Here is a 24,108-nt window from a genome sequence, read left to right as displayed (position 1 = left end):
AGACAGTACTGGTACTTATTATGTGGTAACTATCAAGGTTTCTTCCTCTTCCTTTTCCCATATATTTTATATTCGTAATCATGGTAATGAGAGGGGAAAAAACTTTATGGGTTCTGTTTGATGATTAAGTGCTTTTATACAATACATGACTGGATTAATTGTTATTTAAATTGTTTCCGTTCATTTTCGTTCATTTCCGTTTTTTAATAGATGCATCTTCCTCATTCTGTCATCATTTGATTTTTGGAAATTACAACTTATATTTTTAAACGACTTTAGAGAGCTACAAAAAATTAATACAATTGTGCTCTCTTCTTGAACGAACGTAACCCGAACAAACAAGCAACTTCTGGACTGAAAAAAAACGACATTTTACATGTAAAGATGACTAGTGTCTTCATGAAGATTCTGCTTTACACAGTGGACACCTAGTATAGTTATCTCCCGTTCAACATACGGGCATCTGACTCAAAACCAATTATATAAAGGCAGATACTAAGTCGAAATTGTTTGAATTGGAATATATCAATATCATAATGTGAATAGGAGAGAATACACCATCTTTTTCGTCAATTTTTGAATGCTGATGAATAAAGCTCTGTTACCTGTTACATATTCTGTAAATTCGCCTCTGTTAGACGCACAACCAAATTGTGTAACTTTGGATTTGATCATAATTATCATTATTACAAGTGCATACTTGTACACCACTACTAGTACGTATTAAAATCCTCTTACCATTTGTCAGAATGGGAAATGATAATTCTACTGTTATATATACGAATATTTACCAGGATCCGTACGACACGCTACCGCTCGTACTAACTCTTATATCAGCACCGTTATCGATAGTTGGAGCGTTGTTTATCTTCATTACATTTAGTTTGGCCGATGAGGCAAGGAACGAGACAAGAAAGTTACTAGTATGTTTAACTATAGCTGATTTCATCATGGCGATAAGTTCCACTGTTGGAAACGTCCGGTACGCCGTAAAATATGGAAAATCAGAAATAATAGAAATAGCCTGCCCTAGTACAGAATGTGATTACCTTTGTCTGATTCATGGCAGTGTCCAGACTTGGGCAAACTTATGTTCATTTTTCTGGACTACAATCATAGCATTTCATTTGCTAACGAGTGTTGTTTTCAAAACGAGAGAACATTATTTCACTTTGAGGCTCTGTGTTCATGGTGTAGCATGGGGAGTGCCTCGTAAGTATACTATTATGATTTGCTCATCGTTGAAGGCCGTTCGGTGACCTATAGTGGTTAACTCCTGTGTCATTTGATCTTTTGTGGAGAGTTGTCAAAGTGGTAATTATACCACATATTCTGTTTTAAATCTTAATTTTTTGTATGATTTAATCGATTAAATGACCAAAATCAGATCATTGTATTTTGATCACTTTACACTTTGGAAAACACATTTGTACAAGTTATATTATAGAAACAGGAAGAAAACCAAGGTCAACGATCTATGCTACGTAGGAAATACAAATGAACTGTATACTTTCCGATTATTAAGTAAAGATATTTGGTTTTCTGCCTAAGTCATTGGCGATAAAAAGTTTTAGGGAAAAGAAAAAGATATTGCGTATGACGCATTATATCTACATGTAAAAAGAAGAAACCTAACGCAAATTAACAACGCCTTCATTGCTGTTCGTCAACTCGAAGTCACTATATGGTTAACGACATGGAGCAAAAACTATTATCTTATCGCAAGTTATATTTTAATGCAAAGTTGTTGTCTATAGTTTTTACCTGCCTTGCAAACGCAAAACAATAGATTTTATCCTTTTTTGTCTGTTTTCAACAAAGATGCTATTGGTTATTATATGTTAAGAGGGAAGTAACCTGATAAAAAGTAAAATTAGAATGAATAAAAAAAAAAAGTATAACAACACACACTGTTAGTTGACCATTTCTATTTGAATATAACAAACTATGAGAAAAGATGGCCTTTGGCTGTTATCTGCTCTTTGGCCAGTTTTTTTGTCTCTATGACACATTCTTCATTTCCGATTCTCAATTTTATTAATGTACTGATATGTGAATAGATTCTTGGCGAACAAGTCTTTATTCGTTTATTTTTCTGACTGCTGATTTCCTTTTTTGTCTATGTTTTACGTTCTCAGCCTATATTGAATCATTTTCTATTTAGAATTTCATTAATTTAAGCCCGAAAAGTAACATTCGCATAAATTCCTATTTTATCAATCTATTAATGTCTCAGTGGCTTTATGGTAGCATACAACAGAAATATACTTTCTTCAATGCAAGCGAGTGTACAAGTTAAACAAAAAACGTTCAGAATGCCATTTCTCCGTTAAGAACGCAGAGCAGAACAAAGATTGAAAGACTTGCAGTAACAAAATGTGTCTAGGATACTGATTTATAAATGAGACCATTACCTTGTGATGTTAAAAAAAGTTCACTTCAGGCTAATAAAAAAAGCACGACGTAATCATCTTGAATACGCCTGTAATGTTTGTCATTGGAAGTAAGACATCACTGAAATCAATTCAACATCATACTCGAGTAGATCTTTTTTTATTTTTTGTTTACAGTTGTTATAGTAATACTAGCAATGCTCCATGGTGTTATAGGTGAGGACTACAGGGTGGGCAGTGGTCTGTGGTGCTGGATCTCAGCATGCCTTACTCCTGCAGAACAGTTTTTCTGGATGATGGTGACGGGGAAAGGCTGGGAACTACTCATGTACCTTCTAACTGGAGCTTCGTATATTCTTTTAAAGGGGTATATGATACAGAAGGTGAAATATTTTAATCTTTTATTTTTTTTAGTAAAAGAAACATGATTTGTTTGTATATATACTTCTGAATAATGTATTATAATATATAACTTTTTCGTCCGTCTTTTCCCTGATAAGACATTTAACATGTACTGATTGCTATGCTATTTGATGGAGGGGCACTTACACACATGTTAAACCCCGCCACCATTCTTTATGTATAAAAAGAAGATGAGGTATGACAGGTATGATGACAATTGAGACAACACTTCGCAGGAGACCAGATAACACAGAAATTAACAACTATATGTCACTGTACGGCCATCATCAATGAGCAAAGCCCATACCGCGTAGTCAGATATAAAAGGCTCGGAATGACATATGTTGGGACAGGCAAATACATACATAATGTGTCAGTTTAAACATGTTAGCGGTATCCATACAGTGCACCATATGAACGAACTGTAAAAAGTGCCTGCCCAAAGCCAAGAGGAACATGCATTTCAGTGGTTGTCGTTTATTGTTATTTGCAATATTTACTTATTTTTTCTTTGTTGTATTTTAAGTATTCGTAACTCATTTGAAAAGGGCAACGCTTAAGTACTGTTGTTACAACTATGCTATATTCTTTGCTAGTAAAGTTAATATCTTATAAAGAGGTGAAATATCCATACCTTACATTAGGGACGGAAGTTGTATATTATCTTTGTGTTGCCTGCTAGTCAATTTTGGTTCATGAATTTATGATCATGAGATCGTTTAGACTCAAACCAAAACTTTGGAAAAATTAATCTCAGCATAATCTTGGTCATCATTGCTGAGCAACAACGAACAAATATTTCAATAGTTCTGATTATTTTATATATTTTCACAGAAGGTCAGTTTCGGCGGGAAAAACTGTCCTATGAAGATATGTTATTCAAAATATAGCAAGTGAGAAAAGCGCAATCTTTGGATTATTTTTAAAATGTTCTTTGGTAATCAAACCACATCTCCATTTTTATATCAATTATGCAACACAAATACGTGATTTGATTTTGGAATTTTTGTACGATACAGTCTGCATTTTTAACGAAATAAGAGAGACAACTCTGATGTTTGAATCGTTTTATTTCAATACCAGAAGAGTCCCAGAAATCTCTTCGCTCTCAGATACTGTTGCTAAGGTAAAATGTAACGTCGTCTTATGTACATTCAAATTCTCAAAAAAAGTATGCAATATTCATTTTGTCGTCGAGTTTGTTTTTATTTTGCAGCTAAGCTTAATCAATGCATAATGTTTATCTTTCTTATTTTCTGTTTTTAGAGAAAAGAACGAAAACAAGCTCGGTTGAGTTTTGTGGATTTATCTGACAACCTCAGACCATCAGATGAGAATTATTTGACACTGTGGCTAATAATCTATGTTCTGCGGATTTGGGGAACAATTAGATTTGGTGTTGCAATGTATAAACATCATACCAAAGACCAACTCGAAAATTATACAAAGTTCGACAAAATATTTTTCTATATTCAGTGTTTCGGGGATTCTTCACAGGCTTTCTTCTCATGTATTTTATTTTGCCTTTTAGACCCTGTTATTCGCAATTCATTGCTGACCTATCGTCGTCGACAAAGTTACCACAGACTTGATTCAGTTGTTGCTTGAATGTTGTGAATGTGTTACTGGTTTATAAAAGAGGGACGAAAGATACCAAAGGGACAGTCAAACTGATAAATCTTAAACAGACTGACAACGTCATGGCTAAAAATGAAAAAAAGGCAAACAGACAAACAATAGTACAAATGACACAACATAGAAAACCAAAGAATAAACAACACGAACCCCACCAAAAACTAGGGGTGATCTCAGGTGCTCCGGGAGGGTAAGCAGATCCTGCTCCACATGTGGCACCCGTCGTGTTGCTTATGTGATATCAAATCCGGTAAATAGTCTACTTGTGAAATCTATGTAATAGTTTATTTGCATATTATTTTTGTGGCACAATAACTACTAACTGTAATATAGTTTTTTGGTAGTTGGCACCTGCTTAATTAGTACTGATGGTAAATGACAAAGCACATTGTTGACATCGATCGGCAATCCTCGGGTCAATCCGCTACGCTCGAAGGTACGGAATCGGCCGAGTGGACACGAATGGGTTGATGTTTACCCGAATAATTCAGTCCCTCCTCGTACTCCATCTCCCCTTCTTGCGGGGTTAATGTAGTAATCGTAGATAAGCGGACTGAATTATTCGGGTTAGGTTGATGTATGATTGTAGCACAGAAGACTGTGAATATTCATAAAAGATTGCCTATGTTACTTTACATTTCAATGATTCTTTTTTATAATTTTTCATGAATGAGCTGAATACTTAAGTTTAATAACATCTTCAAATAGGAGGGTCACATTTGTAAATAACATTTATAGAAATAAAAATTAGTGTAATAGTTCGATATTTATAAACTGTCCATAGTTATAGTCACTTTTTAAACTCCGCTGTAACCATAATTTAAACTGTTGATGACATCGCAATAGTAGATTTCCGGAAGTTGACTGACCCTGATCAGATAATCGCAGAATTAGGAGTTGATGTAATGGTGCTTGAAAAAATGTTTTCACCTTTCTTTCTTTTATTACAGTGAAATAATTTGACAAGAAATGCCTGCAGTGTTTTCCTCAATTTCGCGCTCATTATAAAATAGACAATGAAATTTACAGAAAATCCGAACTGCCAACTTAATATCATCAAAGAGTCACATAGCTGGTCTAGAGAATGACTGAATGGCAATAATCCTGATTGGTTGATAGTCCATAAGTAATTAAGCACTTCAGACAGTATAAATACCGTCGATATAAAAACCACTATGAAAGCAGACCGGCGAACCTTTGCTTGGGCCTTTGGGTTCTGAATCTTCATACTGTTTCTGTTAGCTCTGGAAATAATTTGGCTGTTTCTTTTAGCGTTCGGAATCTTTGGAGTGTTTCCCCTAGCGTTAGGAGTCGTCGTGCTGTTTTCCCCAACGTTCGGGATCTTCTTGCTGTTTTTACTGACGTTCGGAATCTGAATGTTTTTTCCAAGAGTTCTTAGCTTCCAACAAATATATATCGTGCATAATATTATCACAAGCGTTATAAACATAAGACATATATTCATAAATAGTAAGGATTCATTTATTTGGCTCTTATATTTAACTATACAACAAACACCGTTCTTCCCTTCGAAATAATATCCATTTCCTGTAATTGTACGCCATATATTAAATCCAAAAACGGCAAGCACAAATGGACATATTGCTAATAGTGTTGCCTTATTTCCCATATTCTTCATAGTCCAGAGTGGAAATTGCAGAGCAATAACCTTTTGAATGTTTAACATAAAAGTAAAACAAACTGACATCATATGAAACCCTGAAGAGGTCAGGGAAAGAGGCGTCAATATAATACAATTGGAGTATAGTTCTGGCCATATCCATCCGCCCAAAATTGAATCTTCGGCAATTATGAGGTCGTCAAAGTTAAATGCGTATCCCATTAGATATGGTATTGGTGCTAATATGGTTGTCAAACAGTCCGAAGCGGCTAGTGATGACAACAGAATTGTTGATGGCGTTCTATTTTTAGGACGTAAAATTATTGCGATAATAAAAATGTTGACTAATGCGCATTCAACTGTTAAACAGGGTTGTGTGATGGTTATCCATGCAGCTGGAATAAATAATTCACTTTGCTCACATATATAGTCGTTTCCATAGTCACAATCACAATGTAAATCATAACTTTGATTACTAATATTGCTCAGCATGGTAACACGTTCCTATTCAAGAGTGAATTTGGAAGTTCCTAAACACAATGTCCGCTTACAATCAGTCTAGGTAGACCCGGGAAAATCTCAATGCCATACCACTGGAAAACGGAGTATATCTGCTCAAATCTGATTGGTTGAAATAATCAAGAAATATAGAGAATAGGTTGTCTTTGCATGTACCCTTTACACATCAAGCAGTTGTTCAATTTAAATGACGGTAAATGGTGGGCACCTGAAAAATAAAGATAAAACAAATTAAAGTACAATCTAGAAAGAACACCAGGAGTTTTATCAATACAATAAAAAAAAGTATCAATGGTTCCACGGAAATCTACGGTTTTGCTTTTGATTGCTGTGGTCACTGTGAACGTATAATAATATTTGCCAATCAAATATATTTTCGTTATCTTGTCCATGGACCCTGACTTTTGATCATAAAAAGGCTCCTGACCAAGTAGCATAGATATCCGAAGTGTCAGCTTAGACTTATCGCCCTTCATCATTGTTAAACCAAATTGAATGATTTGAATTTACATTTCTGGTGTTTTAACGCGTTTTTGAGCACCAGTTTTTATTGGTGGAGAAAGTCGGAGTGCCCGGAGAAATAAACCACCGACCTTCGATAGGTTAGTTAGTAATTTGATGTTTATTTTTGAATTGTTCACATGTGCTTTAATATTTAATGTAATTGTTTATACATATATATTCTGTAAATATCTTTATTCTCAACAAGAGTCCACATGCTGAAATGTCTCGCCTTCTTTACTAATCATTGATATAATGTTGATAGTTCTAAATATAAAGCTATCACATAAACTCAACATCAGTTAACCAAGAAAACTAAACATTGATCAATGAACCATGAAAATGAGGTCAAGGTCAAATAAAATCTCCGTGACTGACATAATATGAGATCATAAAATATTTCCATACACAAAATAAAGTTGACCTTTTGCATATGGTATTCGAAAAATAGATCAAAACTATAAAAAATAACTTTGACCACTGAACCATGACATGATGTCATGGTCAGATCGGACACCTGTCAACTAGTCATTTATACCTTACAATCATTCCATTCACCAAATATAATAGACCTGTAGCATATAGTATAAGAAAAACAGACCAAAACACAAAAACTTAACTATAATTACTGAACCTTGAAAATGAGGTCAAGGACGTTGGACATGTGACTGACGGAAAGTTCGTAACATGAGGCATCCATATACAAAGTATGAAGCTAAAATATATAGCTTTAACGAAGTTAGCTAACGCCGCCGCCGGATCACTATCCCTATGTCGAGCTTTCTGCAACAAAAGTTGCAGGCTCGACAATAAACCATCATTTTGACTATGTATAGAGAAATAAACTGTAACTATGTAAATTGTATGAGAAATAAAATGCATTCATTCATAGGAAAACTGACAATCTTGGTCAATTAAGAATGTAAATGCCTATCTACTTAATAGATTAATTCCCTGGATAGTTAAGTTATGAAATGCATGCTACTGGGCGTGAAGCAAATAACAAATAAATGGTGAAATATTCACAATATCACAACAAATGGTGACAAAACAGGGGCGGATCCAGCCATTTTCAAAAGGGGGTTCCCAACCAAGGACAAAAAAAAAGGGGGGGGGGGGGGGGGGGTCAAACTATATTTCCCCATCCAAACTCAGTGATCGGCCATCAAAAAGGAGGGTTCCAATCCATGGAACCCCCTTGATCCGCCAATGCATATTCACATTATTACAAGAAATGGTGACATAATCACAGTATCACAATAAATGGTGACATATTCACAGTAGCACAACAAATGGTGACATATACACAGTATCACAACAAATGGTGACGTATTCACAGTAACACAACAAATGGTGACATATACACAGTATCACAATAAATGGTGACATTCACAGTAACATTATAAATGGTGACATATTCACAGTATCACAACAAATGGTGACATATACACAGTGTCACAGTAAATGGTGACATGGTGACATATCAACAGTATCACAACAAATGGTGACATTCACAGTATCACAATATATGGTGACACCACAGTATCACAACAAATGGTGACTTATTCACACTATCACAATAAATGGTGACATGGTGACATATTAACAGTATCACAACAAATGGTGAAATTCACAGTATCACAATAAATGGTGACATATACACAGTATCACAACAAATGGTTACAATCACAGTATCACAATAATGGTGAAATATACACAGTATCACAACAAATGGTGACATATACACAGTATCACAATAAATGGTGACCTATTCACAGTATCACAACAAATGGTGACTATCACAGTATCACAATGAATGGTGACATATTCACAGTATCACAACAAATGGTGACTTATTCACAGTATCACAACAAATGGTGACATATTCACAGTATCACAACAAATGGCGACATATACACAGTATCACAACAAATGGGGACATATTGACAGTATCACAACAAATGGTAACTTATTTACAGTATCACAACAAATGGTGGCATATTGACAGTATCAAACAAATGGTGGCATATACACAGTATCACAACAAATGGTGACATATTCACAGTATCACAACAAATGGTGACTTATTCACAGTATCACAACAAATGGTGACATATTGACAGTATCACAACAAATGGTGACATATTGACAGTATCACAACAAATGGTGACATATCGACAGTATCACAACAAATGGTGACATATACACAGTATCACAACAAATGGTGACTTATTGACAGTATCACAACAAATGGTGACATATACACAGTATCACAACAAATGGTGACATATTGACAGTATCACAACAAATGGTGACATATTGACAGTATCACAACAAATGGTGACATATTGACAGTATCACAACAAATGGTGACATATTGACAGTATCACAACAAATGGTGACATATTGACAGTATCACAACAAATGGTGACATATTGACGGTATCACAACAAATGGTGACATATACACAGTATCACAACAAATGGTGACATATTGACAGTATCACAACAAATGGTGACATATTGACGGTATCACAACAAATGGTGACATATACACAGTATCACAATAAATGGTGACATATACACAGTAATCACAACAAATGGTGACATATTAACAGTATCACAATAAATGGTGACATATTGACAGTATCACAACAAATGGTGACATATTAACAGTATCACAACAAATGGTGATATTCACAGTATCACAATAAATGGTGACATATACACAGTATCACAACCAATGGTGACTTATTCACAGTATCACAACCAATGGTGACTTATTCACAGTATCATAATAAATGGTGACAAATTCACTGTATCACAACAAATTGTGACATATTCACAGTATCACAATAAAAGGTGACTTATTTTCAGTATCACAATAAATGATGACATATTCACAGCATAACAATAAATGGTGACATATTCACAGTACCACAACAAGTGGTTACTTATTCACAGTATCACAACAAATGGTGACATATTCACAGTATCACAACAAATGGTGACATATACACAGTATCACAACAAATGGTGGCATATACACAGTATCACAACAAATGGTGGCATATTCAATTTAATACTGATATACTAGTTTACAAATATATTACAGCTTATTTCCTAGTGCATGTAAATAAATATTTTGGTTGACTTTTTTGCTTTATTTGTATTAACATTTTCTCATGCATTGAAATTGATATAGACATCTGCAATCAATATAACTAGACGAACTTAAACCAGCATACATCTTATTTAGATTTGATTGGACCGGTGCTTTGCTTTTGCACCATTTGGAATTTCATTTGCGCCAAAAACAAATCATTTGCGCCAAAATAAAACCTTTCATTTGCGCCAATATCAAAGGTAAATAGTATAAAACACATATTTTAAAAAAGGGCTTTTGATAATAAATACTGGAGTAATACATTGGAACAGTTCTAACCATGATGCACAATAGTAAAGTAATAAGTCTATCCTGGCACAAAACTTGTAAGCGACGATCCTGATGTATTCATGTCTGGAAAACCCCCCTCTCATATGCATACCATATTGATCCAAAAGATAGACTTGCAGTCCATGTCAATTGTTAAACAGGCTATGCAAGGTTTTATTTTATTTGGGTTCCCACTAAACGACTTGTCTTCAATTTTCAGAACATATATTCTAATGATAACCTAAATGTGTGGTCATAAAAAATTATGGACTAAATTCTTCTGTTTACACAATGGTTTATGTCTAAGTTGAAAATGTCAATTTTGAAACCTCGAGCATGTGAACATTATATTTTTAATAATAAACATTAGTGACTCTCAGTTTCAGAAATGAGTATGGCATTGAACTCACTCAATAATCCAGGGGAAAATACTGAAGAGACAAACCTTTTAGAGCAACGAATACTTAACTTTCCCGTTATATCTTACCTTAATTACCTGTTAAATGGCGCAAATGTTTCTATTTTATGGCGCGAGTGAAATATAACCTTATGGCGCAAATTAAAGATTGTAATTTTCAAAAATTGGCGAAAATGCAATGCGCCCGATTGGACATACTCAAATAATCAAATTCAACCTTTATACAAAAAAGCAAACAACCAAAGTCTTCATCTACACACAGTAGGAAATTAGCTGTAACGCGGATTTATTCAATTTACATTATTCCCAAATTATTTAAACAAATGAAATATTGTTCTAACCTTTTCAACTGCACCAGTCACTGCTTTTATGTGGTTCAAAAGTGGAAATTATAGTATATCCAAAATTAAGGCTACAGGTGAACTTTTATCTAATGTGTTAGCCGGCAAATTAAAGTCTTAATTATTAAGAGTCGGCTCAATGAAAAGATTACAAAAGGTCTCATTGTCAAATATCACTCAGTTTACAGAGACAATATAATTGTCCACTAATAGCTGTGACATCATTTGTATCGATTTTTAACTGATTAAATCTGTCACCTTTTCTGAGATTTAATAAAAAAATACACTAATTGAATTACATATATATTCATGTACATCCGAAAAATTGGTAAATTTCAAGCCTACTACTGCCATGACAACCTTAAAAATAAATGGATTTTTTTTTCATTTTTTTTCATTATCCATAAATTTGTGGCATTTAAAGTAAAAAAGAAATAATATATGAGACCATTTAAACGTCTTTGGCCTAACAAACAAAAAAGACAAAATACATGTAACTTGTTACCAACACAGTGTAGGTGTAAAGCAAAATTATATCCGGGTGAAATTTGATCCGGAGGAAAAAATGTCACAGTAATTGTTGTTATTTTTTTATCCGGAGGAAAATATTTCCCTGGGATATTTCTTCCTTTGCCGTGAAATTAGCAAAAGCAGTTTTAACAGCTGGATAGTATTTACCTGTGAAATTATATCTGTCTTATCAAAAATTAATTTTATAAGTCATTTTGTTATATAAATGAATATATAAAAAATAAGATTCAAAGAAAAATTTCACTATGAAATAGATTCAGAAATATATTATATTGAATATCTTTAAAAATATAAATTGCTCATAATTACCTCCCTTTGATAAATTATGCAAATTTGTTCTACCTTTGTGAAACATTTTATAATTAAAGTCAGGTATATATTGATTGCGAGTAACTTACATGCTAGTTATTGGGAGTATATTTCACAAGGTTCTGTGAAATATGATACGGCAAATATATACCGGTACATACTATCCGCATAACACAGATAGATTTTCACTCCTCCGGAAAAATTCTACCTGTGAAATACCATGTCTGGAAAAAAATTACCGTGTTAAATTATCCTCAGGATAAAATATCACAGAGAAAGAAATAAACCGTTACATAGGCACTAAACTGTACGTTTTGTGGATATTTGGGGTTCATTGGTAATTTTTCCGTCTGGCATCTTGTAATTTCTTGAATGTAGGAGCTCTGCTTGACAGTCTCAAATGACCAAACAAATTTGAGAAAATATAAAAAAAAATGTACAGTTCCGTCATCTTACTATGATTTCCGTAATTAATTTTAAAATTTGACAAATTGAATATGACTTACTTTGTCGCCTTGGTTAAATCACTTCCAATTAACTGTCTATCTATCTTGTGGGTATTGCCTTGGTTAAATCACTATCAATAAACTGTATATCAATATTGTGAATACAATTTTCTTGTACCTTTTTTAATGGCTGAATGAATAAAGGGATAATCTTTCTCTTACTCTTACATACGGGACATACAAATTTACAGCTGACTGACATAATTGGTTGTTACATAACATGATTTGTTGTTACGTACGCTTTAACATTGACATTAAAATTCCGTTTAATCTTTAAGCTTTTATCGGTTCAATCTGAGTTAATTGTTATAACAATCTTAGATTCATCATAATACATACACATTATCAGAGACATATAATACAATGTATTATATGACTCTGACTTTATATATATATATATATATATATATAACATGTTATTCAATGCAATTCAAAGTATTTTATTGTTCAAATCAAATATGAAACAAATGATTTGAACAAAGTCCAGATGTTAAATCCTTTCCCATATATAAGATGAAATACATAACTTTAACTAGTAATATACAAAGTGCCTAGAAAATCAACGTAACGATGTTAAGTAGATTTGATTCGTAACATCCTTCCCGGCGCCAAGGCTGGAACCTGTACTTTTTTTTCTAACTTCTACAACACCGCCTAGCACAATCGTAACTACTCGGCCATTCTCGCTACGCAGTACAATAGCCTCGTATGCACTACGGAGAAATTCTTCTTAAATTGTTGGCCGGAATTGTAGTGATCCGCGACACAAAGAAGTTCTATCCTCCAGGTGGCGCTATAATTTGGTTACATATCACAGTAATCAAGAACTTTAACTCTGCCAAATATTTTGGCGCGAAAGAAGGAGCAAAGTAAATAAGTAATGGTAAAAAAATTATACCATTCCAGTCGAAAAAATATAAAATTCAATCGGATCGGAAAATTTTCCGGACAGGAGCAAGTTAAATCAGTAGTGGTAAAAAAAATGTACCAGTCCAGTCGAAAAAATATAATTTTGAATCGAATCGGAAAATTTTCCGGACAATGATTCCTCCGCCTAATGCATACGAGGTTATTTCTTCGTGCAACCAGAAAGGCCGAGTTGTTCCGATTGCGCCTAGCATTGTGCAGAGACATTATCCCCGCCTCCAAGGATTTGTATATTAAGACTAACTATACAAATCCTTGCCTCCTTTAACTAGCTCTAGCTTATTAAAATAAGCCCTCGTTTCGGGAGGTGTTACCTGCTTGTAGGAATTAAACAAGGACCTCTGATACAATACACGAAGTATTTATTTAACATACTATATAGTAAAAAATCATTTCTGTAGATCACCGAAAGGGGAAGTGGTCTAGAACACAGTATTATTTTATTTAGGGGGTTCACTATACACGCAAATTTTTATTAGTCTTCACTTCAAGGTTAATCGAGCAAATTCTATTTAATAAGGCTTTTTACAGTTTTTTCTTACTTTACTACGGGCTCATAAGGATCTTAAATCTGATTTTATTACTGTGTCCACAATAGACACAGCAATATTATTCTACGTATTTCACCTGTATCGGTTTGGACAATTCCATGGACTATTCCATACACACACCATTATGCTTAAGGGGTTTTCATATATCATGTCAAGATGATATAGGCTATTTACCGTTGTTTGCCACAAAAAAAATCTGGTAAAGTCACTTTTCTGAAAAACCAATATAAATATAGTTAACATATTTATATATTTAATCTAACTGTGTTCATTGACCCGAATTTTTGAATGACAACACACACCTAAAATTCGTTTTGGTCTATTCCATGACATTTGCGCGGGAAATATTCATCAGAGACTTAAATAATTTTAATGGATGTTCATTTGGAAAATTTTACTATCTATTCATGTGAACAATTGTCATATGTGTTTGTGTTTCGTACATTTAAAGGATCAACGTTATTTAAATTCCGTATATCTTCATTTGACATCAGGTTTGTACGCATTTAGTCTCGTCTCTAGTCTATAATCAAAACTGAAGGCCGCGAAGGGACACATGTAATGATGACACGTGCTGCACAATCCCACACATTTCACATTATGTAATAAAATTCTACTGTTTGCGATAAAAATATTCACTGTTTAGGGGTGTTGAAATTAGGTCTTACATAGTTGATGCGTATCCGATCCGTGATTTGTATATACTTCAATGGTGCTCTCGGTAAGGCCAAAAAAATATATGTTTGATTATGGGTACCTGACCGATCCTATTTTGAGCACCCACCCTAAGCCATTTTATTGCCGTCGTAAGAAATAATCCAATCATTATAAATAGGGGAACTCTCGCCCCATGGACAACTCGGACCACACAATTCAAAATCATGGCACAAAAAATAAAATGGACAAAATAATAATAAGAAAATACCGACCTACCTACCTACCCTACATATTTTGATGATGTAACCTTAAACAGACATGTTAGTTTTCTCGTTTGAATTGTTTTACATTGTCTTATCAGGGCCTTTTATAGCTGACTGCGGTATGGGCTTTGCTCATTGTAACATGTACAACACTGAACAATCAAACATCAACCCACACTAAACTGAATGTAATTGTAACATGTACAACAATCAAACATCAACCCACACTAAACTGAATGTAATTGAAAGACATCTAGAGGTTGATATCAGAGGTGGATTTAGGGGGGGGGGGGGGGGGGGGGGGTGGGCCCCTGCTTTTTGAGAAAAAATTTGGTTGCTTATATAGGGAATCACTGAATCGTGACTGGAGCGAGCCCCCTCTTAGGTCAGTCAGTGGGCTCCCACTTTAGAAAATTTCTGGATTCGCCATTGGATATACAGTATCGAACAGAAGATAAAAAAGGGAACAATATGGTGAATTTTAGAGATTAATATTTATTATTTCATGTACATGCATTTGAAATATTTAAGATATATTGTTTCCCTTTTTTAGCTCACCTGGCCCGAAGGGCCAAGTGAGCTTTTCTCAACACTTGGCGTCCGTCGTCCGTCGTCGTCCGTCGTCGTCGTCGTTAACAATTTACATTTTGAACTTCTTCTAGAGAACCACTGAATGGAATGGAACCAAACATGGCATGAATGTTCCTTATGAGGTGCTGACCAAGTGTTGTTACTTTGTAGCCGATCCATCATCCAAGATGGCCGCCAGCGGGGGACTTAGTTTAACATAGAACGCTATGGGAAATGCATACAAATGACTTCTTTTAGAGAACCACTGAATGGAATGAAACCAAACATGGCATGAATGTTCCTTATGAGGTGCTGACCAAGTGTTGTTACTTTGTTGCCGATCCATCATCCAAGATGGCCGCCAGCCGGGGACTTAGTTTAACATAGGACCCTATGGGAAATGCATACAAATGACTTCTTTTAGAGAAACACTGAATGGAATAAAACCAAACATAGCATGAATTATCCTTATGGGGTGCTGACCAAGTGTTGTTACTTTGTAGCCGATCCATCATCCAAGATGGCCGCCAGCGGGGGACTTAGTTTAACATAGGACCCTATGGGAAATGCATACAAATGACTTCTTTTAGAGAACCACTAAATGGAATGAAACCAAACATTGCATGAATGTTCCTTATGGAGTGCTGACCAATTGTTGTTACTTTGTAGCCGATCCATTATCCAAGATGGCCGCCAGCGGGGACTTAGTTTAACATAGGACCCTATTGGAAATGCATACAAATGACTTCTTCTAGTGAACCACTGAATGGAAAGAAACCAAACATGGCATGAATGTTCCTTATGTGGTGCTGACCAAGTGTTGTTACTTTGTAGCGGATCCATCATCAAAGATGGCCCCCAGCAGGGGACTTAGTTTAACATAGGACCCTATGGGAAATGCATACAAATGACTTCTTTTAGAGAACCACTGAATGGAATAAAACCAAACATAGCATGAATGTTCCTTATGGGGTGCTGACCAAGTGTTGTTACTTTGTAGCCGATCCATCATCCAAGATGGCCGCCAGTGGCGGACTTAGTTTAACATAGGACCCTATGGGAAATGCATACAAATGACTTCTTCTAGAGAACCACTAAATGGAATTAAACCAAACATAGCATGAATGTTCCTTATGGAGTGCTGACCAAGTGTTGTTACTTTGTAGCTGATCCATTATCCAAGATGGCCGCCAGCGGGGGACTTAGTTTAACATAGGACCCTATTGGAAATGCATACAAATCACTTCTTCTAGTGAACCACTGAATGGAATGAAACCAAACATGGCATGAATGTTCCTTATGAGGTGCTGACCAAGTGTTGTTACTTTGTTGCTGATCCATCATCCAAGATGGCCGCCAGCGTGGGACTTAGTTTAACATAGGACCCTATGGGAAATGCATACAAATGACTTCTTTTAGAGAACCACTGAATGGAATGAAATCAAACATGGCATGAATGTTCCTAATGTGGTGCTGACCAAGTGTTGTTACTTTGTAGCCGATCCATTATCCAAGATTGCCGCCAGCGGGGGACTTAGTTTAACATAGGACCCTATGGGAAATGCATACAAATGACTTCTTTTAGAGAACCACTGAATGGAATAAAACCAAACATTGCATGAATGTTCCTTATGAGGTGCTGACCAAGTGTTGTTACTTTGTTGCTGATCCATCATCCAAGATGGCCGCCAGCAGGGGACTTAGTTTAACATAGGACCCTATGGGAAATGCATACAAATAACTTCTTTTAGAGAACCACTGAATGGAATAAAACCAAACATGGCATGAATGTTCCTTATGAGGTGCTGACCAAGTGTTGTTACTTTGTAGCCGATCCGTCATCCAAGATGGCCGCCAGTGGGGGACTTTTGAATGAAATTAAACATGTTCCTTTCCTTATAAATGAGGTTGTGTTGTCACTTTTAGCCAAATTTTATATTTTTATGCCCCACCTACGATAGTAGAGGGGCATTATGTTTTCTGGTCTGTGCGTCCGTTCGTTCGTCCGTTCGTCCGTCTGTCCCGCTTCAGGTTAAAGTTTTTGGTCGAGGTAGTTTTTGATGAAGTTGAAGTCCAATCGACTTCAAACTTGGTACACATGTTCCCTATGATATGATCTTTCTAATTTTAATGCCAAATTAGAGATTTTACCCCAATTTCACGGTCCACTGAATATAGAAAATGATAGTGCGAGTGGGGCATTCGTGTACTGAGGACACATTCTTGTTTTATATGATTTCAAAAACCCAAGTAGAATCAGGTGAGCGATACAGGCTCTTGAGAGCCTCTAGTTTTGTTCTAGGTTCCACGGTGACCTAGCTTCCATTTTCGAAAACTGTGATTTAAATGCTAGTCTATTAGAGGGATATTTCCTTTTCATTGGTTGTAGATATGGAATCTTATTTTACCATGAAGTCAGATTTGAAAATGACTTTGGGAATGAAGATATCGTAAAGACTGAGTGTCAGTTTTAGTCTTATATATCTATAATACTAAAATTACGAGGTCCAATTTGTCAGCCGTCATCGCGTAAAAAACGACGAATCAAAGAATTTGACTTTATATATAACTAATGTAGTACAAAGGTGTAGATTAAAAATTACACCACTCCAGGCCCTTTTGTTTTCCACGTAATTAATATTGCCAATAATTAAGAAGTTCTGGATCGAGTCCGATACCGATACCAAAAATTAATAGTATATTCACCTGTTACCGATTACCTTATTTGTACGTTCCGCGTCTGACAGGTGCACCATCAAACGGTGTATTCAGGATTAATATGCTATATACATGGGTCGTATCCACAGGGTTGAAACTACTAAATTGTCAAATTTTAATCAGTTTAGACTTTCTAAGATACATTGTAACAATACAAATACTAAAAAATAAGGCGTATGGGTCGTATCCACAGGGTTGAAACTACTAAATTGTCAAATTTTAATCAGTTTAGACTTTCTAAGATACATTGTAACAATACAAATACTAAAAAATAAGGCGTATAGGTACAGTTTTCAATTTGTTAGCCCGCATGACGTATAACAGCGAATCAAAGAATTCAATTTTATTTACAACTAATACATGTATGTATATGACAATGCTGTTCGTGTTGATTAAAAAAATACTCCATCCAAGGAACTTTTGTTTTTCAAATAATTAATATTACCAATAATTGATAAGTTCCAGTTCGACAGTTTCAATCAGAAAGATTTGAAAGCAGAGAAAACTGTGTATCGTTTAATCGGCATAACTTTATCAGATAAAAATACTAATATTAAAATAAGGCTTGCACATAGTTATATACGTTAACTTAGTCATGGACCTGCGATACCATGTGTCTATTCTAGTGTACTTTATAATTTTAGTCTTGCATGTACATAATTATGTGTACATATATCAATGATTCAGTGGCAATGGTAAATAGACACTGACAAGTCTTAGATAATATTTTATAGTTTTGAATGTTTTGTCCGTTGACTAAAATTAGGTGGAGGTTTGTGTGTTCTTATTTCCAACAGAGGTAAACTCAACACATATCAATATGTGCATGAATCAAATTGATAGTTGCTAGATACGGAATGATTGTACCACAAGAAAGTTTAAACCTGTGTGTATATACATGTACTTAAAATATGATAAAAAAAATCATGTCTTTTTCAGGACTTCTGAATCCAACCATGTAGTATGGAATGTTTTTGAGATGTGGTTTTGGTCGATGGATGTTAATGAAGGACCTGTAGTACAAAGTATATCACTGAATTTAGCTCTTTGTCTAAGTGTATTATTTAATACTTTGCTTTGAGCTCAGTTCATTGTTATGCAAATCATTCTTTGTGAAATAAAGATTTGACAGAAAACTCTCATGTACAAGGATTTGTCAAAGTAGTATCACCTCTATTTACAATGTAAGTATTAGGGAGATAAAAGCATTCTATATTGATTTGAACCAAATATATTATAAAAAAAAAGAACAAATTTACCCGAGAATGCTACTACCACTACTAGCAATATGATGCTAGGTTGTTTTAATACATCTGTACTAGCTGCCTACTGATGAATCGGTTCTGAGTGTAAATGGTCCTTCAACTATGCAGGGAAAAATTATAAGGCATATCTAGGCTTATCAATTTCTAAAACAATATTTCATCATACATGTTTGAAATTTTTAAACAACCACAGAAATTTTTGCAGTTGAAATACATGTATGTATCCTGTCGTCGTCTTCCCAAGACGGATGGTTTCCAGATAATAACTTCAGTATAAGTAAAAAGGAAGCCTTAAAATTATAACATACTGTGGATTCATTTATTTTCGTGGATTAAAGAAAGTCACTGTTTGCATTTTCATGGATATTTAATTTCGTGGTTTTGCCGAAGTCTGCATACAAGCATATAGAAAATTTGTTAATCGTTGAACATTTAATTTCGTGGTAAGACTCTAGCCACAAAAGCCACGAAAATTGGTATCCAAAGAATAATAATGCATCCACAGTAATATTTATAATCATAAAAGGAAGCCTGGGATTGTTTTGGGGGGTTATATATATAGTCCCTAAGGTTTAGGAATAAGGGTTCCAAGGGTGACCAAAACAAGCATTAATCTAGTGTCCGTACAAAAAGTTGTGTATAAGTATTTCAATTGTTCTGAAATTGTACCATAATATTGAATACCATAAGTAGAAGGTTGAGGTCTATTTTGTGGGTTATGGGTTAAACAGTCTAGGAATTAAGGGCCAAAAACAAACATTTTTGTAGATTCCAGACAATAAATTTGAGTTATTTCTTTGTCCAGAATGCCATGGTTGTTGAATTACCTAAAACCAATGCTTTATGAAATCTTCTTTAAAAATTGGAGTTTAGATTTCTCTGTCCATAATAGTAGTTGAATCAACTTAAAATAATGCTATACATGTATATACACTATACAATGCAAAATTCACTTTACTACCAACTGATAAATTTAAGCAGTTTTTAATAGCCATTCAGTGATTACAAGCACTTTGATTATCATTCTAGGGTTATGGCCTTTCACAAATGGAAAAATTTCTCAAGTTTGTCTCAACTAAATTTAGTGAAATGTGTATATAATGCTTATTACCTCTAAACTCAGTTTAAGTTCAATTTTTGGCAGCTTCACTTTATGTACCTTTTTAACGTTAAATGCTAGCGGGGGCATCATCACCATGACTGTATGACATTTATATTTTAATACTTAATGTTTTATTAAAATGAGTAGTTGAATAATTATTGTTGCAAACTCCATTAGAAATTTGATTTGAGATCATTTTTATACCACCACAAAAATTGAAAACTTTTTGGTTGTACATTTGTATCACGTTGGCGTCATCGTCTTCATCCAAAGACATTTGGTTTTAGCACTCTAACTTAAGTAAAAGTCAATAGAAATATATGAAATTTAGACACAAGGTTTATGACCATGAAAGGAAGGCTGGGATTGATTTTGGGTATTTTGGTCTCAACAGTTTAGGAAAAAGGGCCCAAATTTAGCATTGTTCTTGGTTTTTTCTCTATAACTCAAGTATTAGTAAACAGAAATCTATGATATTTTAACATAAGGTCTATGGCCACACAATGAGGGTTGGAATAGATTTTGGTAGTTTTAGTCCCAACAGGGTAGGATTTAGGAACCAAAAACAGGTCCCAAATAAGCATTTTCTTGGTTTTTTTAACAATACCTTTAGCATAAGTTAATAGAAATCTATAAAGGTTTATGACCACAAAAGGAAGGTTTGGGTTATTTTTGGGAGTTTTGGTCCCAAGGAATATGGGGCCAAAATTAAACTTTGTTTGCTTTCATAAAAAAAATGAATTATTGTGCTTCTTTGATATGCCAAATCTAACCGTGTTAAGATTCTTAATTTTTGGTCCTGTTTTTAAATTGATCTTCATTAAGGTCCAAAGGGTCCAAATTTAAAATCAGCTTGATTTTAACAAAAATTGAATTTTTGGGGTTCTTTGATATGGTGAGTCTTAACATGTACTTAGATTTTTGATTATGGGCCCAGTTTTCAAGTTGGTCCGATCAAAAATTGAATTCTTCGGGTTCTATGATATTCTGAATTTAACCATGTATTTAGATTTTGGATATTGGACCAAAATAGGTAAATGTCCAATTTAAAATTTTTAAGTTGAAGTTCTTTATAGACCACATTCAATCTGTGTCAGAAACCTATGTTGTGTCAACTATTTAACCACAATCCAAATTCAGAGCTGTATCTAGCTTGAATGTTGTGTCCATACTAGCCCCAACCGTTCAGGTTTCCACCTCTGCAGTCGTATAAAGCAGCACCCTGCGGAGTATCTGTTCCATTCATTTGTTTTTTCTTAATTTGTGTGAATTAACATTGTTACAGTAAATGCTAATTACTACACTTGCATACCACAACAAATACTGTATTGGTACATGTATCACTTATATTTGTATCCATATAACAAAACAAAAAATGAAAAGGAATAATTTTGCAATACCTTTTGAGTACTAAATAGCTTTTTAGGTATTTAGACATATTTTAAGACTTATTAAGTAGATGTTGATGATATCTGCTTGACATGCTTCAAATTCGATCAGATTACTTTTGGAGCAGTTATGAGTCTTTGAAGCATGCTCACAAAGGTTCTTTTGGTGAAATCATTTTTATTTTGGTCAAAATTTGTCTTTGCTTCGACCAGCTTTGGAGGAGATATAAAGAATTGATATAAATCAGCACAGAGGTTTACTTCCGATCTTATTTAGCCCCAATAATCATGTCAGACTTAAGCCATTGTCATTACTTAAAACCAATAAATGTATTCTAATGAGGAAGAAATTCGACATTTTAATTTTTTTTTTTACTAATGATACTGACGATCCACCACAAAGAAATGTAAATAGAACCATACCAATAGTAAGCAAATACATATAAAAAAAGATGAGGTATGATTGCCAATGAGACAATTCTCCACAAGAGACCAAATCGACACAGAAATTAACAATTCCCAGCTACAAAATGTATCCAAAACCAAAGATGTAGAACATGTTCTATCATAATCATTTGGTAACTAATGTAATTACTGTCTCCCCATGTCTGTATTGAACATAAAACAAATATCAAATAAATAACACTCCTAATGCTCAGATCGGTTGTCACCGTGCAACACAGTTATTAACACCATATAGGAAAACATAGAACTTTATTGTCATAAGACACTGTCAAACATCCAAACACACTATCCACACTCATCTGTGTCCACACTTGTTTTACTAGTAATATATATATATATATATATATATAAAACAAGTCAAAAAGAGTACAACATCACCATAAAATAACTATAAAATATACAAATATTAGATATTTCGGATAACAGATATCCTTCTTCAATAATAGCACGATGTCAAATGAATCGTGTCAATTCAAATTGAGACTCTATCAAAATCTTGATTTATACAATTTAAGCGAACGCTGGAACAATTTTAAAATTTCCAAACACACCGCAAAGACTACAGAAATATGCCAAAAATAAAAATAGTTATTTACGATGTGAAATGGCACAACTTTAGATTTCCAAAGGATGTGACAGTTGAGATGTAATAACTGCATTGAGGGCATTCCTTAAACAAAAAAATCAAAATAATCATCAAAATAATCAAAAATGTCCTTACCGATCCAGGATGGTATAAATTAGACAATGGTAGGGCAATAACAACGGAAACTACATATTAAAGCCTTCCAAACGAATAGCAGTGTAATAGTGATTGAAAAAATAAGTTTTGTATATCGAGCTTAAATAATTGAATGTGGCAACGTACTTATACATCATCCCGAATCAATGAAAACCTGTAATTTAAACGGTAATTTAACCGTTTAAATTACAGGTTTTCATTGATTCGGGATGATGTTTAAGTACGTTGCCACGTTCAATTATTTAAGCTTCGTTTGGAAGGCTTTAATATGTAGTTTCCGTTGTTATTGCCCTACCATTGTCTAATTTATACCATCCTGGATCGGTAAGGACATTTTTGATTATTTTGATGATTATTTTGATTTTTTTGTTTGAGGACTGCCCTCAATGCAGTTATTACATCTCAACTGTCACATCCTTTGGAAATCTAAAGTTGTGCCATTTCACATCGTAAATAACTATTTTTATTTTTGGCATATTTCTGTAGTCTTTGCGGTGTGTTTGGAAATTTTAAAATTGTTCCAGCGTTCGCTTAAATTGTATAAATCAAGATTTTGATAGAGTCTCAATTTGAATTGACACGATTCATTTGACATCGTGCTATTATTGAAGAAGGATATCTGTTATCCGAAATATCTAATATTTGTATATTTTATAGTTATTTTATGGTGATGTTGTACTCTTTTTGACTTGTTATATATTATATTTTGTAGTGTACAGAATCATATTACATGATCCATCGCCCTGTAAGATTGATCGTTGACTATTTATTCAGTCATTTAATATTTTTACCTTTTTGGTAGTCTGCATCGAGTGTGTTCACCCGATCCGATTTTCTTACTGCATATTC

General features: G+C 34.2%; 2 protein-coding genes across 4 annotated transcripts; one reads left to right on the top strand and one right to left on the bottom strand.

The window, feature by feature from the left end:
- The first annotated feature begins 213 nt into the window (after window positions 1-213).
- Window positions 214-5,664, top strand: LOC134692777 (G-protein coupled receptor 157-like). Its single transcript, XM_063553305.1, has 3 exons — window positions 214-1,212; window positions 2,571-2,776; window positions 4,062-5,664. The coding sequence occupies exons 1-3, from the start codon at window positions 750-752 to the stop codon at window positions 4,401-4,403; spliced, it is 1,011 nt and encodes a 336-aa protein (XP_063409375.1). The 5' UTR covers window positions 214-749; the 3' UTR covers window positions 4,404-5,664.
- LOC134692775 (uncharacterized) lies at window positions 5,101-23,319 on the bottom strand. 3 transcript variants are annotated; one of them, XM_063553303.1, is made up of 3 exons: window positions 12,612-12,814; window positions 11,266-11,528; window positions 5,101-6,778 (listed from the first exon to the last, which is right to left on the bottom strand). In XM_063553303.1, exon 3 carries the CDS (start codon window positions 6,541-6,543, stop codon window positions 5,305-5,307), a length of 1,239 nt encoding a protein of 412 aa, XP_063409373.1. In that variant the 5' UTR covers window positions 6,544-6,778; window positions 11,266-11,528; window positions 12,612-12,814; the 3' UTR covers window positions 5,101-5,304. The 3 variants fall into 3 exon arrangements, with proteins under 3 accessions (XP_063409373.1, XP_063409374.1, XP_063409372.1); XM_063553304.1 differs by lacking the exons at window positions 11,266-11,528; window positions 12,612-12,814 and adding an exon at window positions 23,239-23,319; XM_063553302.1 differs by lacking the exon at window positions 11,266-11,528 and having other exon boundaries at window positions 12,612-12,841.
- Window positions 23,320-24,108: the final 789 nt, after the last annotated feature.

The sequence above is a fragment of the Mytilus trossulus genome, chromosome 12 (assembly GCF_036588685.1).
Source record: "Mytilus trossulus isolate FHL-02 chromosome 12, PNRI_Mtr1.1.1.hap1, whole genome shotgun sequence".
Taxonomy (NCBI): domain Eukaryota; kingdom Metazoa; phylum Mollusca; class Bivalvia; order Mytilida; family Mytilidae; genus Mytilus; species Mytilus trossulus.
The sequence above is the reverse complement of the archived record's forward strand: the minus strand, read 5'-3'. Positions and strand labels throughout refer to the sequence as shown.